The following is a 14,821-nucleotide window of genomic DNA, read 5'->3' on the forward strand; positions in this document are numbered from 1 at the left end:
CAAAGCTGGGGCTGCCATAAACTCCCATTCCCTTCCCTAGGTTCTGATGTTTTGTGTGTATACATGCATACATACATACATAATACACACACATTTGTTTACCTTTTGTTCCCCTAAGGAGAATGAGGAAAGGAACTTTTTGTTTGTTTTATCTTTGTATATTCTTGTCTTAGCCTGGTGCCTGGGCACATAGTAACTTTTTAATAATTATTTGTTGGACTGTATTGGAAACTACCACATGACCAATGGAGAGAAAATCTTCCCCTCACTCCCTTGCACTGGCATCTCAGGGTCTCTAGCTCCCCACCTGCACCTGGATGAGGTGGCCTTTTCTGCTTCTTTCTCCAGGTACAAACTTCCCTAGTTGCAACTCTGCTGAAATCAGTTGATTACATTTTTTGAGCCTCATATGTTTATGTACCGATATAGATCGATGCATAGACACCAGTGTGGGTGTCCTCAGAAAAAAATTCCATCTTATATCTCTGTACTTATACCATGCAGTCCTTCCTCAGTTTCACCCGTTAGAATCCTTTGCACTCTTAGAGGCTCAGCTCAGATGCTACCTTTTTTTGCGCACATGCACACACACACACACACACACACAAGTACGTGTATATATGCATGTGTTATGTAAAAGTATATGCACACACATACATGTATATGTGTAGAAAAATGTTGATTGTGTATGCATGCGCACATATGCACACATATATGTATATATGTGTGTACACACATACACATACACCTTCCAGTAGAATGAAAACTCCATGAAGTTAAAGACTGATTTGTTTTTGTCTTGGTTTCCTAGCATAGTACCTTGGACATAGCAGGCATGTAGTATGTACTTGTTTCATTGGATTGAAATTATTGTAATGATAGAAAACCACTGCAACATAAATTTATTCAATAAAAGCATCCATAAAGAACTGAGTCTTGAAGGAAACTATATATACAGATATAAGATATTTTTAAGAGCAAAGTAAATGGAAAAATTCTTTGGGGTCTAATAGGCAGATGACAGCAAATGAAAACATGATTTTAATAAAGCAGACTTACCAGAATGGTGGTAACTATGAGCGTTCGATTAGCCAGTGAGTCAGTGATATTAGTGGACTTGTCTTTATTGCTGTCAGTCATATTAAGACCACTGTTGGAATTCCAAATTCCAATCTACATAGAAAAGAGGAAATCAGTAGATGCCGGCTATGCATACTACATTCAATCTCATGCTAGTCCCGAATGTGTAGTAATCTTTGGAAACAAAACAAATAGTCCACAGTGGAAGCAACTAACATGATAGAAATATGAAATAGAAAAAAGAGTAAAAGAATTTTAAACAGGGTAATATATCAAAATTATGTCAGATGGCTTTATTTAAATACCTTTAATACATCATTCTTTCAGAAACAATAAGCTACCTTTTTTAAACTTCGTTTTTCTTTGGTCTGTGTTTTTGTTTACAACATGACTAATATGGAAATATCTTTTGCATGACTGTACATATATAACATCAAATCACTTACCTTCACAATGAGGGGCAAGGGGAGAGAGAATTTGGTACTCAAAACTTTTAAAAAACCAAAGGTTTAAAATTTTTACATGTAATTGGAAAAAATATTTTTAAAAAAGAAAAAATAAATAATTATTAAATGAATCCATATATGAATGAGTAAGAAAATGTCTTTTCCCCTTTAAAGAAAAGATAACAATAAAAATGATACACTATGGTACTACATGTATAATTCTGAAAACAAAGCAATAGCTCCAGCATAGCATATCAGATTATCAGTACTAAGATAAAAGAAATTGATTTTTTTCTAATTGTTTTTTTTTAAATCTTAAGAGAAAACCTTTGAAATAAGAATGTTACTTAACTATTTGTTTTAATTGGCAAATACTCAAGTTAATGCTAAGAAGCCAAATCTTTGCCTTTTTCAATATCAAATAATAATAATTATGAAATATCACCAAAAGTATACAAAAGAAGTTAATGGAGGAAAAAAATATTTTAGACAATGTTTAGTCTTTGAAAATCTAGTAAATACAAAATTGATTTATTAAGTTTTTATTTTCTATCCATCTTTCTTTCCTCTATTACCCTTGATTTCTCAATGTGAGTGAAAAAAAATAAATATCTTAATCTGCTGGATGCCATCCCATTTTCAAATTATACTTCTGTTATTTTGTGATCCCTTAATGTCTTGTTTAGTTTCTTCCACCAACACCTTGTCAAATCTCTGTCACTTGTGAAGATTGAGAGAAAAAATTCCTAAAACTAGACACAACTAAATAATTTGAACTTGCAATTAAGCAAAAATCCTTGAGAAAATATTGTGTCAAGTGGATTACCTTTTTTGTCCCTTCCTCCTTGAGACTAATAATGTCCAAATCAAAATCCTTCCTTAAACCATCTGTTTTATTGAAGGTGATACGCCCAGTCAAACCATCCAACTGTGCCTATGAGTAAACATAACAGCATTACTTCTAAACAATTTATAATTATAAAACCATCAAAAACTCGTAAGAGGATACAATTCTGCTTTATCATGCTGTCACAAATTATTTCATTGATACTGTTCTAAATCAGAAAAAAAAGCATTTCACCACATTATTATTGTACATTTTTGTGTACTGTTCTATCACCTTAACACCAGCCCAGTGTCTTCTCTCTTCCAAGAACTGTCCATAAAAGTTTTTTTTTTTTTAAAATAAAGTAGCTCTTGTACTGAACAGATGCTTTCTTAGTTAAGCTAAGCTGATCCTGGGTTTGCTTGAGTAACAGTCCACTAAGAGCAATATCTCAGCCAGATTACTCAATCTGGGTGGCTTCTCTGATTTTCCACTTCTAAGTTGTTTCTCAGTTCAGCTGAACTTACTCTTTGACAGGAACTGTAGCTTATATCACTTCTATTTTCAGACTGCTGAAGACTTCAGCTGAAGTAGCATTATGCTTTTTTAGGAAGAGGTATTGATCTTTATCCTCAGTTGGCAATAGCCCTTCTAATGTTGTTCTTTTGCAAGAGTTTTCTCCTCTACTTCTTAGCAACAAGTGGCAATGCAGAGGAGGTATCTTCTGTCTTCTAATTTCAATAGCAAACTCATAATATGTAGCAGAATGTATTCTCTCTATTCCTTCTCATTCTTCTTGGTAGCACAGATGCGAGACAATGCTCCATACCATAACAAGTAACAGTACAAAGAGATAATTATAGTCTCTTTTTTATACAGTTATGAATTCTGTTTTTTCACTTCTTTCTCTCTGGGTGGGGAACCTGTGGCCTCGAGGCCACATGTGGCCCTCTAGGTCCTCTAGCCCTTTGACTGAATCCAAACTTCACAGAGCAAATCCCCTTAATAAAAGGATTTGCTCTGTAAAACTTGGAGTTAGTCAAAAGGCTACACCCAAGGACCTAGATGGCCACATGTGGCCTCGAGGCTGCAGATTCCCTACCCCTGCTAGGCCTCCCTGCAAAAGACCTCACCATAGCTCCTGACTAGTAATCAAATTCTCATCTTCCATCTTTAGTCAGGTAAATAACATGTGTCCCACAGTCAGAATGGTTCTCGTTTCCATACTTTCCCTGTTATTAATCCAAAAGTTGCTCCAATATTTCAGTTCTTCAGTGGTGGGAGAATTGAAGAATTGGAGCAACTTTGGGATTTATAACAGGGAAAGTATGGAAACAAGATCCATTCTGACTGTTTTGATTGGGTCAAATGTCATTTACCTATGTTCTCCATTTCCTCCAGTATTGTACGGTTTGTCATATTTTTACCATACACTGTGTCAAATGTAATTCAATAACTATTTCTCTTAGAACTCTGAGGAAGATCTATGCTTTCAACTAGTGAACTGTCAAGACAAACTGAACTCAGCAACTGATTTTCTCAGAAGTATACTAGTGCTTCAGACAAGTGATATTCTTCTTATACATATAAAAACTTCCCATATATTTCTACGCTGAGAAGTTCCAAAATATATAGATTTCTAGCTTGTTCACCTTGCCCTAAAACCTAGACTTCAATGAGGTCTGGCTGGATCACCAGAAATTTCCATCCCACAGCAAAAATCAGGTTGGAGTCAGAGTGGCCTTGAAGATCTGGATGAAGGTTTAGAGAGCCTTGTGAAGATCAGATTGATTTATAAGTTATCCAGAATCTTAGAATGGCCCTGTAGAAGGGAGAGTAAGATCATTTGCATAGGAGCTGCTCCAGGAACAAATTCTTTTTTTTTTTAAATAATCTATTTCTTTTCAGTTTTCAACATTCACTTCCATAAGATTTTGAGTTTTAAATTTTCTCCACCTCCCACTCTTCTCCCGCCCCCAAGAATGCATGCAATCTGATATATAGGCTCTACTTATCTATTCATATTAAGCACATTTTCCCATTAGTCAAGATGTAAAGAATAATTAGAACTAATGGGAAGAACCATGAGAATGAAGTAATAAAACAAAATAACAAAGGAAAAGGAGATCAGATCGTATGCTTCCATCTGCATTTAGACTCCATAGTTCTTTCTCTGGATGTGGATCCAATTTCCATCGCTGAGTCTTTTGGAGTTGTGTTAGGTTCTTGCATTGCTGTGAAGAGCCAAGTCTATCAAAGTCAGTCATTGCACAATGTGGCCGTTACTGTGTACAATGTTCTCCTGGTTCTGCTCATTTCACTCAGCATCAGTTCATACAAGTCTTTCCAGGTTTTTCTGAAGTCTGCCTGCTCATCATTTCTTATAGCACAATAGTATTCTATTACATTCATATACCACAACTTGTTCAGCCATTCCCCAATTGATGGGCAGTCCCTCAACTTCCAGTTCTTGGCCACCACAAAAAGAGCTGCTATAAATATTTTTGTACACGTGGTTCCTTTTCCCATTTTTATGATGTCTTTAGGATACAGACCCAGAAGTGCTATTGGGTATAGTTCCAAATTGCTCTCCAGAATGGTTGGGTCATTTCACAGTTTCATCAACAATACATTAGTATTCCAATTTTCCCACATCTTCTCCAACATTTATCATTATCCAATTTTGCCATGTTAGACAATCTGATAGGTGTAAAGTGGTACCTCAGAGTCATTTTGATTTGCATTTCTCTAACCAATAGTGATTTAGAACATTTTTTCATATGACTATAGATAGCTTTGGTTTCTTCCCCTGAAAATTGCCTGTTCATATCCTTTGACCATTTATCAATTGGGGAATGACTTGTATTCTTATAAATTTGACTCAGTTCTCTATATATTTTAGAAATGAGGCCTCTGTCAGAGACATTGATTGTAAAAATTCTTTCCCAGTTTTCTTCTTCCCTCCTAATCTTGGATGCATTGGCTTTGTTTGTGCAAAAACTTCTCAATTTAATGCAATCGAAATTATCCATTTTGCATTTCATAATGTTCTCTAATTATTGTTTGGTCATAAATTCTTCCCTTCTCCATAGATCTGAAAAGTAAACTATTCCTTGCTCTTCTAGTATGCTTATAGTATCAGTCTTTATATCTAAATCCTGTACCCATTTTTACTTTATCTTAGAATAGGGTGTAAGACGTTGGTCTATGCCCAATTTCTACCATATATTTTTTCCAATTTTTCCAGCAGTTTTTGTTAAATAGAGAATATTTTATCCCAAAAATTGGAATCTTCGGATTTATCAAATAGTGAATTAGTATAGTCATTGACTGTTGTGTCTTGTAAACCTAACCTAATCCACTGATCCACCACTCTATTTCTTAGCCAGTACCAAGTAGTTTTGGTGATTGCTGCTTTATAACACAATTTAAGATCTGGTACAGCTAGGCCACCTTCCCTTGCATTTCTTTTCATTAGTTTCCTTGATATTCTGAACTTTTTGTTCTTCCAGATGAATTTTGTTATTATTTTTTCTAGTTCTATAAAATAATTTTTGGTAGTTTGATTGGTATGGTGCTGAATAAGTAAATTAATTTAGGCAGAATTGTCATTTTTATTATATGAGCAACTGATATTTTCCCATTTAGATCTGACTTTATTTATGTGAAAAGTGTTTTGTAATTGTGTTCATATAGTTCTTGGTTTTGTTTTGGTAGGTAGACTCCCAAATATTTTATAATGTCTACATTAATTTTAAATGGAATTTCTCTTTCTATCTCTTGCTGCTGGGCTTTGTTAGTAATATATAGAAATGACGATGATTTGTGTGGGTTTATCCTGCAACTTTGCAAAATTTGTTTATTATTTCAAGTAACTTTTTACTTGATTCTCTAGGATTCTCTAAATATGCCATCATATCATCTGCAAAGAGTGATAACTTTGTTTCTTCTTTGCCTATTATAATTCCTTAAACTTCTTTTTCTTCTCTAATTGCTACAGCTAACCTTTCTAGCCCAACACTGAATAACAGTGGTGATAATGGAAATCCCTGTTTCACCCCTGATCTTATTGGAATTGCTTCTAATTTATTGCCATTTCATATAATGCTTGCTGATGGTTTTTGATAGATGCTATCTATCATTGTATGGAAGACTCCATTTATTCCTATGCTCTCTGGTGTTTTTAGTAGGAATGGGTGTTGTATTTTGTCAAATGCTTTTTCTGCATCTATTGAGATAATCGTATGATTTCTGTTAGTTTTATTGTTGATATGGTCAATTATGCTGACACTTTTCCTAATATTGAACCAGCCCTGCATTCCTGATATAAATCCTACCTGGTCATAGTATATTATTTTTGAGATAAGTTGTAATCTCTTTGCTAATATTTTATTTAAAATTTTTGCATCTATTTTCATTAGGAAAATTGGTCTATAATTTTCTTTCTCTGTTTTGGCTCTTCCTGGTTTAGGTATCAGAGTCATATTTGTATCAAAAAAAGAATTTGTAGGATCTTTCTTCACCTGTTTTCCCAAATAGTTTATACAGTATTGGAATTCGTTGCTCTTTAAATGTTTGTTAGAATTCTCATGTAAATCCATCTGGCCCTGGAGATTTTTTCCTAGGGAGTTCATCCATGGCTTGTTCAATTTCTTTTTCTGAGATGGGGTTATTTAAGTATTTTATTACTTCTTCCATCAATCTGAGCAATTTATATTTTTGTAAATATTCATCCATTTCACAAAGATTGTCAAATTTATTGGCATACAGTTTGGCATCCAGGAACAAATTCTGAGGAGCAATTCTAAAACAACCTGTCCATTTGGGAATTTTCATGTGCTCTTTAGGTTCTTTAGACAGAACTTACAGGTTATCTGTGAAAATCATTACAGCTATTATATTACTACAATCAACCCATAGGAGTCCCAGGGAATTTGTATGTACAATGCAGGACACAGCATAACTAATATATTATCCACTACCCACTGACATCCTCTATTTGACTAGACAGGCTTTTAATTAATGAATTCAATGATTGCGATCTTTTTGTATCTAAAATGAAACAAGGTAGTGGTAAGGAGGAACAGAGATAAGTCCCATTGGAAAGTTATTGAGTGCTTGTTTAAACATGTTTCAATAAATGACTACAACTTAATTTTACTCAGACCAACTCATTTCTGTCATTTAAGGGTTTGCCTTTATAGACAATGTATAGATTGACAGAGGAATAGAGTCACTGAATTTATGCAGCACAAAATGAAGACTGAATAAAGAAATAAGGCAGCAAGAATTACCTCTTTGATCAAATTAATAAATCTGTGTCCAAAGCGCCATGGTTTGTGTCGGTGACACTGCAGGGAGCTGATAGTCATCTGAGAAGCTTGGTGAGAGGCAATAGCCACTGCATACACAGCGTCATACATCAAAGCTGCTTCAGTCTGCAGGGAGAAAACACATGTACTTTCATTTCCGTATTTACTTATCTTTGCTCCCTTTATTTCCTCAATCCTTTGATTACTGAAGGCTTTTATAACTTTATTCTTGTAATACTTATTTCTACTAGTGTTTTTTGAGAGGAATGACTGATTTAAATTTTTTTTTATCTCCAATCACAGTCCATAATCCAGTACTTCAGTAAGTATGCTTGTTGACTGACTTATTCCATTTTACTCTGATATTACAACACAGTGGTAGGGGGGACGATGGGTTCCTAAAGGCTATTCCAAAAAAGCATAAGTTCTGGCAAGTTACAGAAAGCTATCACATACTGAACAAGTCTGCTATTTGAGGACTAGCCTAGTAAAATACAGTATGTGAAATTTCATTATCAATAGGTTGGCCAATAGGTAATGAGTTCTTTGGCTATGGAAACCCATGAAACAAAGAAAAATAAAAGCATAGCCTTCAAATTTGTGTGATTTTCTGTATCCTTTGTCACGATGACATAGGGTCAGAGAACAGTACAAGAGTGCAAAGAATCACATGGGCTAGGTCATCTATTAAAACTATAGGTATTCCTAAATATGAAACCTCTATGCTTTAACTAGTCAATTGTCCTACTACCTGACAAACTAGACTATATCAATATTGATATTCTCATGATAAAAGAAGTTGTCATTAAATGGAAGGAAGACTTGCAGTTTCTCTTTAGAGACAAATAAGTAGCTGGTTTCCTATGATAGCTCAAAGACAATAAGAAACATTATTCATGGGAAACTTGATTACTTCATTTTATAGTGCTAATAAATAGCTTAAGCAAAAAGCATATTGTTGCAGCTTTTGTACCAGCATCTATTGCAGAGGATAAAGATGATTCTCTCACAATATATTTTGATATTTAGTTATTTCAATATAAAGATGGACAACAGGAGAAGATTAATCAATCAACAACAATTTATTATGTACCAAACTATAAACGAGACACTGCTAGGCATTGGTGTTATAAGGACAAATATGAAGCAGTCTCTAACTACAGAGAACTTCATTTCTGACTTTCCACAGAGCAAAAAAAAAGTTTGAATATTGAGTTCCAGTTTAAGGGATCTGCATAATCTTAAAAGTATTTGCAGATCACTTAAAAGATCAAGGGAAGCAACTATTTAAAAATGAATGTTAAAATTGTTTTTGCATGTAATTGGAAAAAATAAAATATTATTCAAAATTTTTAAGAAAAGGAGCTCATTGGGATAAAGGAGGTACAGGATTATCTCCTTGGGATCTCTTTTCAAAGGGAATATCAAGAACATAGCTTCTGTCCATACCATCTGCAGTCAGTTCAAGCAGCATCACTACCAGAGTCTTGGATAAATTAAATTACACAGACACACTCACACACATTATCTATCCATTTCATCCTCTGCCCTCCCCTTTTCCTTTTGGCTTCAATCCTTCCCAACATTACGGCCTTTTGAATGCAATGACAATTTTTTAACATTCTTTTTTTAATGAAATTCTGAATTCTCAATTTCCTCTCTCCCCTTTCTACTTCCTAAGATTTTGAGCAATTTTATATAGATCACATATATGCAATCATGTAAAAGGTATTTCCATATTAGTAATGTTGTGAAAGAAGAAACAGAACAAAAGAAAAAAAAACATGAAAAAAATAAAGTGAAAATAGTATGTTTCAATTTGCATTCAGACTCCATCAGTTCTTTCTCTGGATGTGGATATGAGTACATAGTAATATAGTACTTTTTTCACATAGTAGACTTTTTTTATATCTGTCTTTGATGACTTTCCAGTATTGGCCCAGTAGCAGTGTATAGCTGGGCAAAACAGTATGTGTAATTGAATGACTTTTTAAGACAATTCAAAATTGCTTTCCAGAATGTCTAGACCAATTCACAGCTGTTTTCCCTCAGTCCCTCCAAAAATTGTCATTTTCTTTTTTTGTTATTTTTGTAAATTACAGGTTTGAGGTGGAATTTCAGAATTGATTTAATTTGCCTTTTTTCTAATAACTTGTGATTTTGATAATTTTCTATCAATTTACCAATAGATTGGATTTCTTCCCTTGAAAACTTCATCCTCATATCTTCTATCTACTGAGAAATGGGTATCATTCTTATAAATTTTAATCGGTGCTTTATATATCTTACACATGAAGACTTTATTGGAAAAACTTGCTGCAAAGATTTTTTTTCTCAATTACTTGTTTTCCTTTTAATTCTAATTCTAAGTTCATTGGTTTTGTTTTTGCAAAAACCTTTACATTTTACAAAAATTGTCAATTTTATCTTCTGTGATCATCCCTAACTTTCTTTGGTCATGAACCCATAGCCTGTAGATTTGAAAGGTGATTTATTCCTTGCCCTCCTAAGTTGCTCATAATATCATTTTCTGAGTATAAATTATGCATTCAACTTACATAGTTAGAGATGTTGGTGTATGCCTAAAGTTTATCAGACTAATTTCCAGTTTTCCCAACAATTTTTGTTGAATAGGGGAATGCTTGGTTTTATTGAACATTAGAGGATACCATGTCCTTTTTAATGTCATGGATATAATCTGTTCTACTTTCTGACCCCTCTATTTTTTAATTGGTACCAAATAGTTTTGATGATTACTACTTTGTGATATAGTTTGAGATCTGGCACTGCTAGGCTTCTTTCTTTTCCACTTGTTTTTTCATTATTCTCTTGAGGTTCCTGATCTTTTAATCACCCAGATAAATTACAATTTTATTTTTCTAGCTCTATGTAATCATACTTTGTTAGTTTTATTAATATGGCATTCAATAAGTAATATAATTTAGGTAATACTGCAATTATTTAGATCTGTCTTTCTGTCTACCCAATGGTTTGTAATTGCATTCATTTAGTTCCCAGGGATGTCTTGGTATTATCAAATTATTTTGAATGGATTTTCTCCATCTCTTCATGGTTGCTGAGTTTTGTTGGTAATGTATAGAAATGCTGATATTTACTAATCCGTCATATTTGGTATGCACCAGAAGAAAGTTATGAAAAATGGATTAAGTCATACATTTTATGAATGTTACTCTTATTTGGAATGGGCAAAGAAAGACTTTACATGTGGATTAATTTTATATTCTGCAATTTGGCTGAAGTTTTTGTTTGGGTTTATTATGAGTTGACTCTTTAAGAGTTCTGTAAATAGACCATAATATCATCTGCATAAAAATAGTTACAGTAGTTTAGTTTCTTCTTTGCTTATGTTTATTCTTTTGGTTCCTTTTTCTTGTTTTATTGCTAGAGGTACCATTTCTAGCTCCATGTTAAATAGTAGTGATTATGGACATCCATGATTTAGCACTGATCTGTTTGGAAAGGTCTCTCACCTTTCTTTATTATACAAAATATTTGCTCTTGGTTTTAGACAAATTCTACTTACCTGTGTTTTCTAATTTTTACTAACATAGATAAATATTGGATTTTATACAAAGCCCTTTTTTGCATCTATTGATGTCACCATGTAGGATTTAAAAATCATTTTAAATTTTTTAATGTGACCTATTTTGTTTGTTTAGAGTATAAATCTAAGTTATACTACATAATTTTAAAAATACATCATGGCCTATTTGATAAGATTTTTTAAAAAAATTATTGTAATCAAAGTTCATTAAAGCTATTAGTTTAAAGTTTTCTTTCTCACTGATTTAGGATCAAGACCATATAAGTATCAATGAAAGACTTTAGAACGGAGCATTCTGGGAAGATGGCAGAATATGACAAACAAGATAAAATATTGCCTCAAAATGAACTTTTGCTGCAAAAATAATTAAAAGTTGGGTTAAAGCAGTTGTCCTCCTAAGACAACTTCAGAGGACCTGAGGAAAGACTCAACCTTCAGGGGTGAAGGTTTGACCCAACTGAAGTACAAAGATTGAAAGATTGAAGATTGAAAAACCTTCTACTGTTGCCAGACATCAGGCCCAGGTGTGCTGATCAGACACAGTACCAAGCTGCAGCTGTGGGCAAGGAGAAGCAATCTCCTACCCAGTGAGTGTAGCAGAAGAGGGGTAGAGACCCTGCTGATTGTGGGGACTTGCAGGAGAACAGAGTCTCTGGTTTTGGTTCCAGGGTAGACAAGAAAACTGAAGTTTGCAGCCAAAGGAGAGACCTCAGGGAGCAAGATCGTGCATTTGCAGTGACAGCATAGCTGGTGACCCTACCAGTAGCTCAGTCTGAATCATCATCTCCCACACCTCAGAACTAGAATCTGACAATAATAATAAGCTGCTAAAAATTAATGAGTAAGCAAAAGAGAAAGAACCCTGACCACAGATAGCTACTATGGGGATAGAGAAGATCTGGATTCATGCCCAGAAGAAGATAGTGAAGTTAAAAAAAAACTACTCCTAAGAAAAATGTCAAATGGTCACAAGCCCAAAAAACAGTTCTTGGAAGAGCTTAAAAAGGACTTTTAAAATCAATTTTTAAAAGGTTGAGGAAAAAAATAGGGAAAAAAATAAGAACAATCCAAGAAAATCAAGAAAATTATGAAAAGAAAGTCAACCAATTAGAAAAAGATCCAAAAAATTAAGGAAGAAAATAACCCCTTAAAAACTAGAAATGGGCAAGGAGAAGCTAATGATGTTATAAAATACCAAGAAATAATAAAACAAAATCAAAAGAATGAAAAAATAGAAGAGGATGTAAAACAATTCATTAGGAAAAACAACTGACCCGGAGAACAGATTGAGAAGCGACAATACAAGAATTGTTGGAATGCCTAAAAGTTATTATTATTTTTAAAAGAATCTAGATATGATATTGCAAGAAATCATTAAGGAAAATTGCCCCAAAGTTCCAGAATGAGAGGGTAAAATGAAAATAGAAAAAATTCAAAAATCACCACCTGAAAAAGATACCAAGGTGAAAACTCAAAGGAACATCATAGCCAAGTTTTGAAGCTCCGAGGATAAGGAAAAATATTACAAGCAACAAGAAACAAAAAGCAATTTAAATATTGTGGAGCTACAGTTAGAATAACACAAGATTTAGCAGCTTCTATATTAAAACACCAAAAAGCTTGAAACGTTATACGCCAAAGAGCAAAGGAGCTGGGTTTGCAACCAAGAATAACTTACTCAGCAAAGCTGAGTGTAATCCTGAGTGGAAAAAAATAGACATTTAATGAATTGAAAGACTTACAGGTATTTGTGACAAAAAGAACAGAACTCAATGGAAAATTTGACATAAGATCTAGGAGAAACATAAGGTAAGCATTAAAGACCAATTATAAATAACTCAATAAGGTCAAACTGTTTACTTATATGAAAAATGTTATCTGTACTCTTTAAAATGGTATCATTATTTGGGTAATTTGAAAGAGCATACACAGATAGAAGGCCTGGGGTTGAGCTGAATATGATGTGATAATTCTTAAAAAACAACATTGGATAAAGAGAAGTAAAATGAAGCAATTATCTCATACAAATGAGGTGTAAATGAAAGAATTGTTACAGGGGAAGCAGGTGGAGGTGGAAGGCTGGTAGTACTGGAACCTTATTTTCATTAGAACTGGGTTAAAGAGGGAATGACATATACATCTAGAAAGGTCTTCTAAATTTGGAGGACAAGGGGATAGGATAAGTGAGGGACTTTTAGAAGGGATGTAGATCAAGTAGTAGGAGGGTGAGGGAGAAGATAAGGGAGGGATTCTTAGTAGGGTGGGTAGATTAAGAAATAGGAGGGTAGGGGAAGAGGATGAGGAAGGGCTTCTTTTCAAAGGTGCAAATTAGGGAGGTAGTGGTTAGAAGTAAAACAGACTATGACGAAGGATAGGGTAAAAAGAGAAGATAAGGATAACAGAGAGGAAAAATAGGATGCGGGAAAATATATAACTAGTAATTATAACTTTGAATGTGAATGGGATGAACTTACCCATAAAATGGAAATGGATAACATAATGGATTTAAAAATAGAATCTGGCAATATGTTGTTTACAAGAAATGCATTTAAAAATGAAAGATATACACAGAGTTAAACTTAAGGGCTGGAATGGAATTTATTATGCTTCAGCTTAGATTAAAAAAAATCAGGAGTAGCAATCATGATCTCAAAGTTAATGCCAAAATACATTTAATTAAAAGAGATAAACAGGGAAACTACATTATGATAAAAGGTACCGTAGAAAATTAAGCAATATCAATACTAAACCTAAATGCTATAGTATCTAAATTTTTAAAGGAAAAATTAAATTAATTACAGGTGGAAAGATATAGTAATACTATTAGAGTATAACCTTTATATAAAGTATAACTTTAAACTTCCCCTCTCAGAAAAAGGTAAATCTAACTAAAAAATAAATAAGAAAGAAACCAAGGAGATAAATAGAATCTTAAATAAGCTAGATGTGATAGCTATCTGGAAAGAAATGAATGGGAATAGAAAGGAATACATTTTTTTCTCAGCTGTATGTGGTACCTTTACAAAAATTGACCATATATTAGGCCATAAAAACTCTATAGTTAAATATATAAAAAAGAAATATTAAATACATACTTTTTAGACTACAGTGCAATAAAATTGTATTCAATAAGGACCATATAAACTTGTTTCCACCTGTAAAAAAAAATTAGTCTAAACAACCTGAACTTAAAGAATGAGTGGGTTAAAGAAAAAAATAATAGAAACAATCAATAATTTTATCAAAGAGAATGATAATAATGAGACAACATATCACAACCTATGGTATGCAGCATTTCTCCCATTATTAAAATCAGTCTTTTTGTGAAGTTTTTTTCATCTTATATGTGTGAAAATAATTTGTAAAAAGACTGTCTAATCTATACATGACTATGTGTCCATAGATACAAAGATTTATTAGTGTCCTACATGTTCCATGTTATTAGTTACAAAGCAAAGGAAGGGAAACTGTATTAATAGCTGTTATCTAAAGATTATTCTTTTTAACTTTCTTTTAAATGTGTCTTTGCTTTGATTCTTACTTCATCTTCACTTGGGCAACACACTCTCACTCTTGTAGTAGTAACAGAAAG

At 33.3% G+C, this 14,821-nt stretch overlaps 1 protein-coding gene across 1 annotated transcript in view; it reads right to left on the reverse strand.

Moving 5' to 3' along the window:
- The window catches only part of GRIK1 (glutamate ionotropic receptor kainate type subunit 1), a 135,092-nt gene that overhangs the window by 42,098 nt on the left and 78,173 nt on the right, over positions 1-14,821 (reverse strand). Inside the window, exons 7-9 of the mRNA XM_027843653.1 lie at positions 7,647-7,790; positions 2,353-2,460; positions 1,060-1,173 (exon numbers count right to left, since the gene is read on the reverse strand). Of these exons, the coding sequence (XP_027699454.1) occupies positions 1,060-1,173; positions 2,353-2,460; positions 7,647-7,790 (366 nt within the window). The remainder of the gene's footprint in view (positions 1-1,059; positions 1,174-2,352; positions 2,461-7,646; positions 7,791-14,821) is intronic.

This window comes from Vombatus ursinus, unplaced genomic scaffold (genome assembly GCF_900497805.2).
Source record: "Vombatus ursinus unplaced genomic scaffold, bare-nosed wombat genome assembly UNPS02014924.1, whole genome shotgun sequence".
Lineage (NCBI taxonomy): Eukaryota > Metazoa > Chordata > Mammalia > Diprotodontia > Vombatidae > Vombatus > Vombatus ursinus.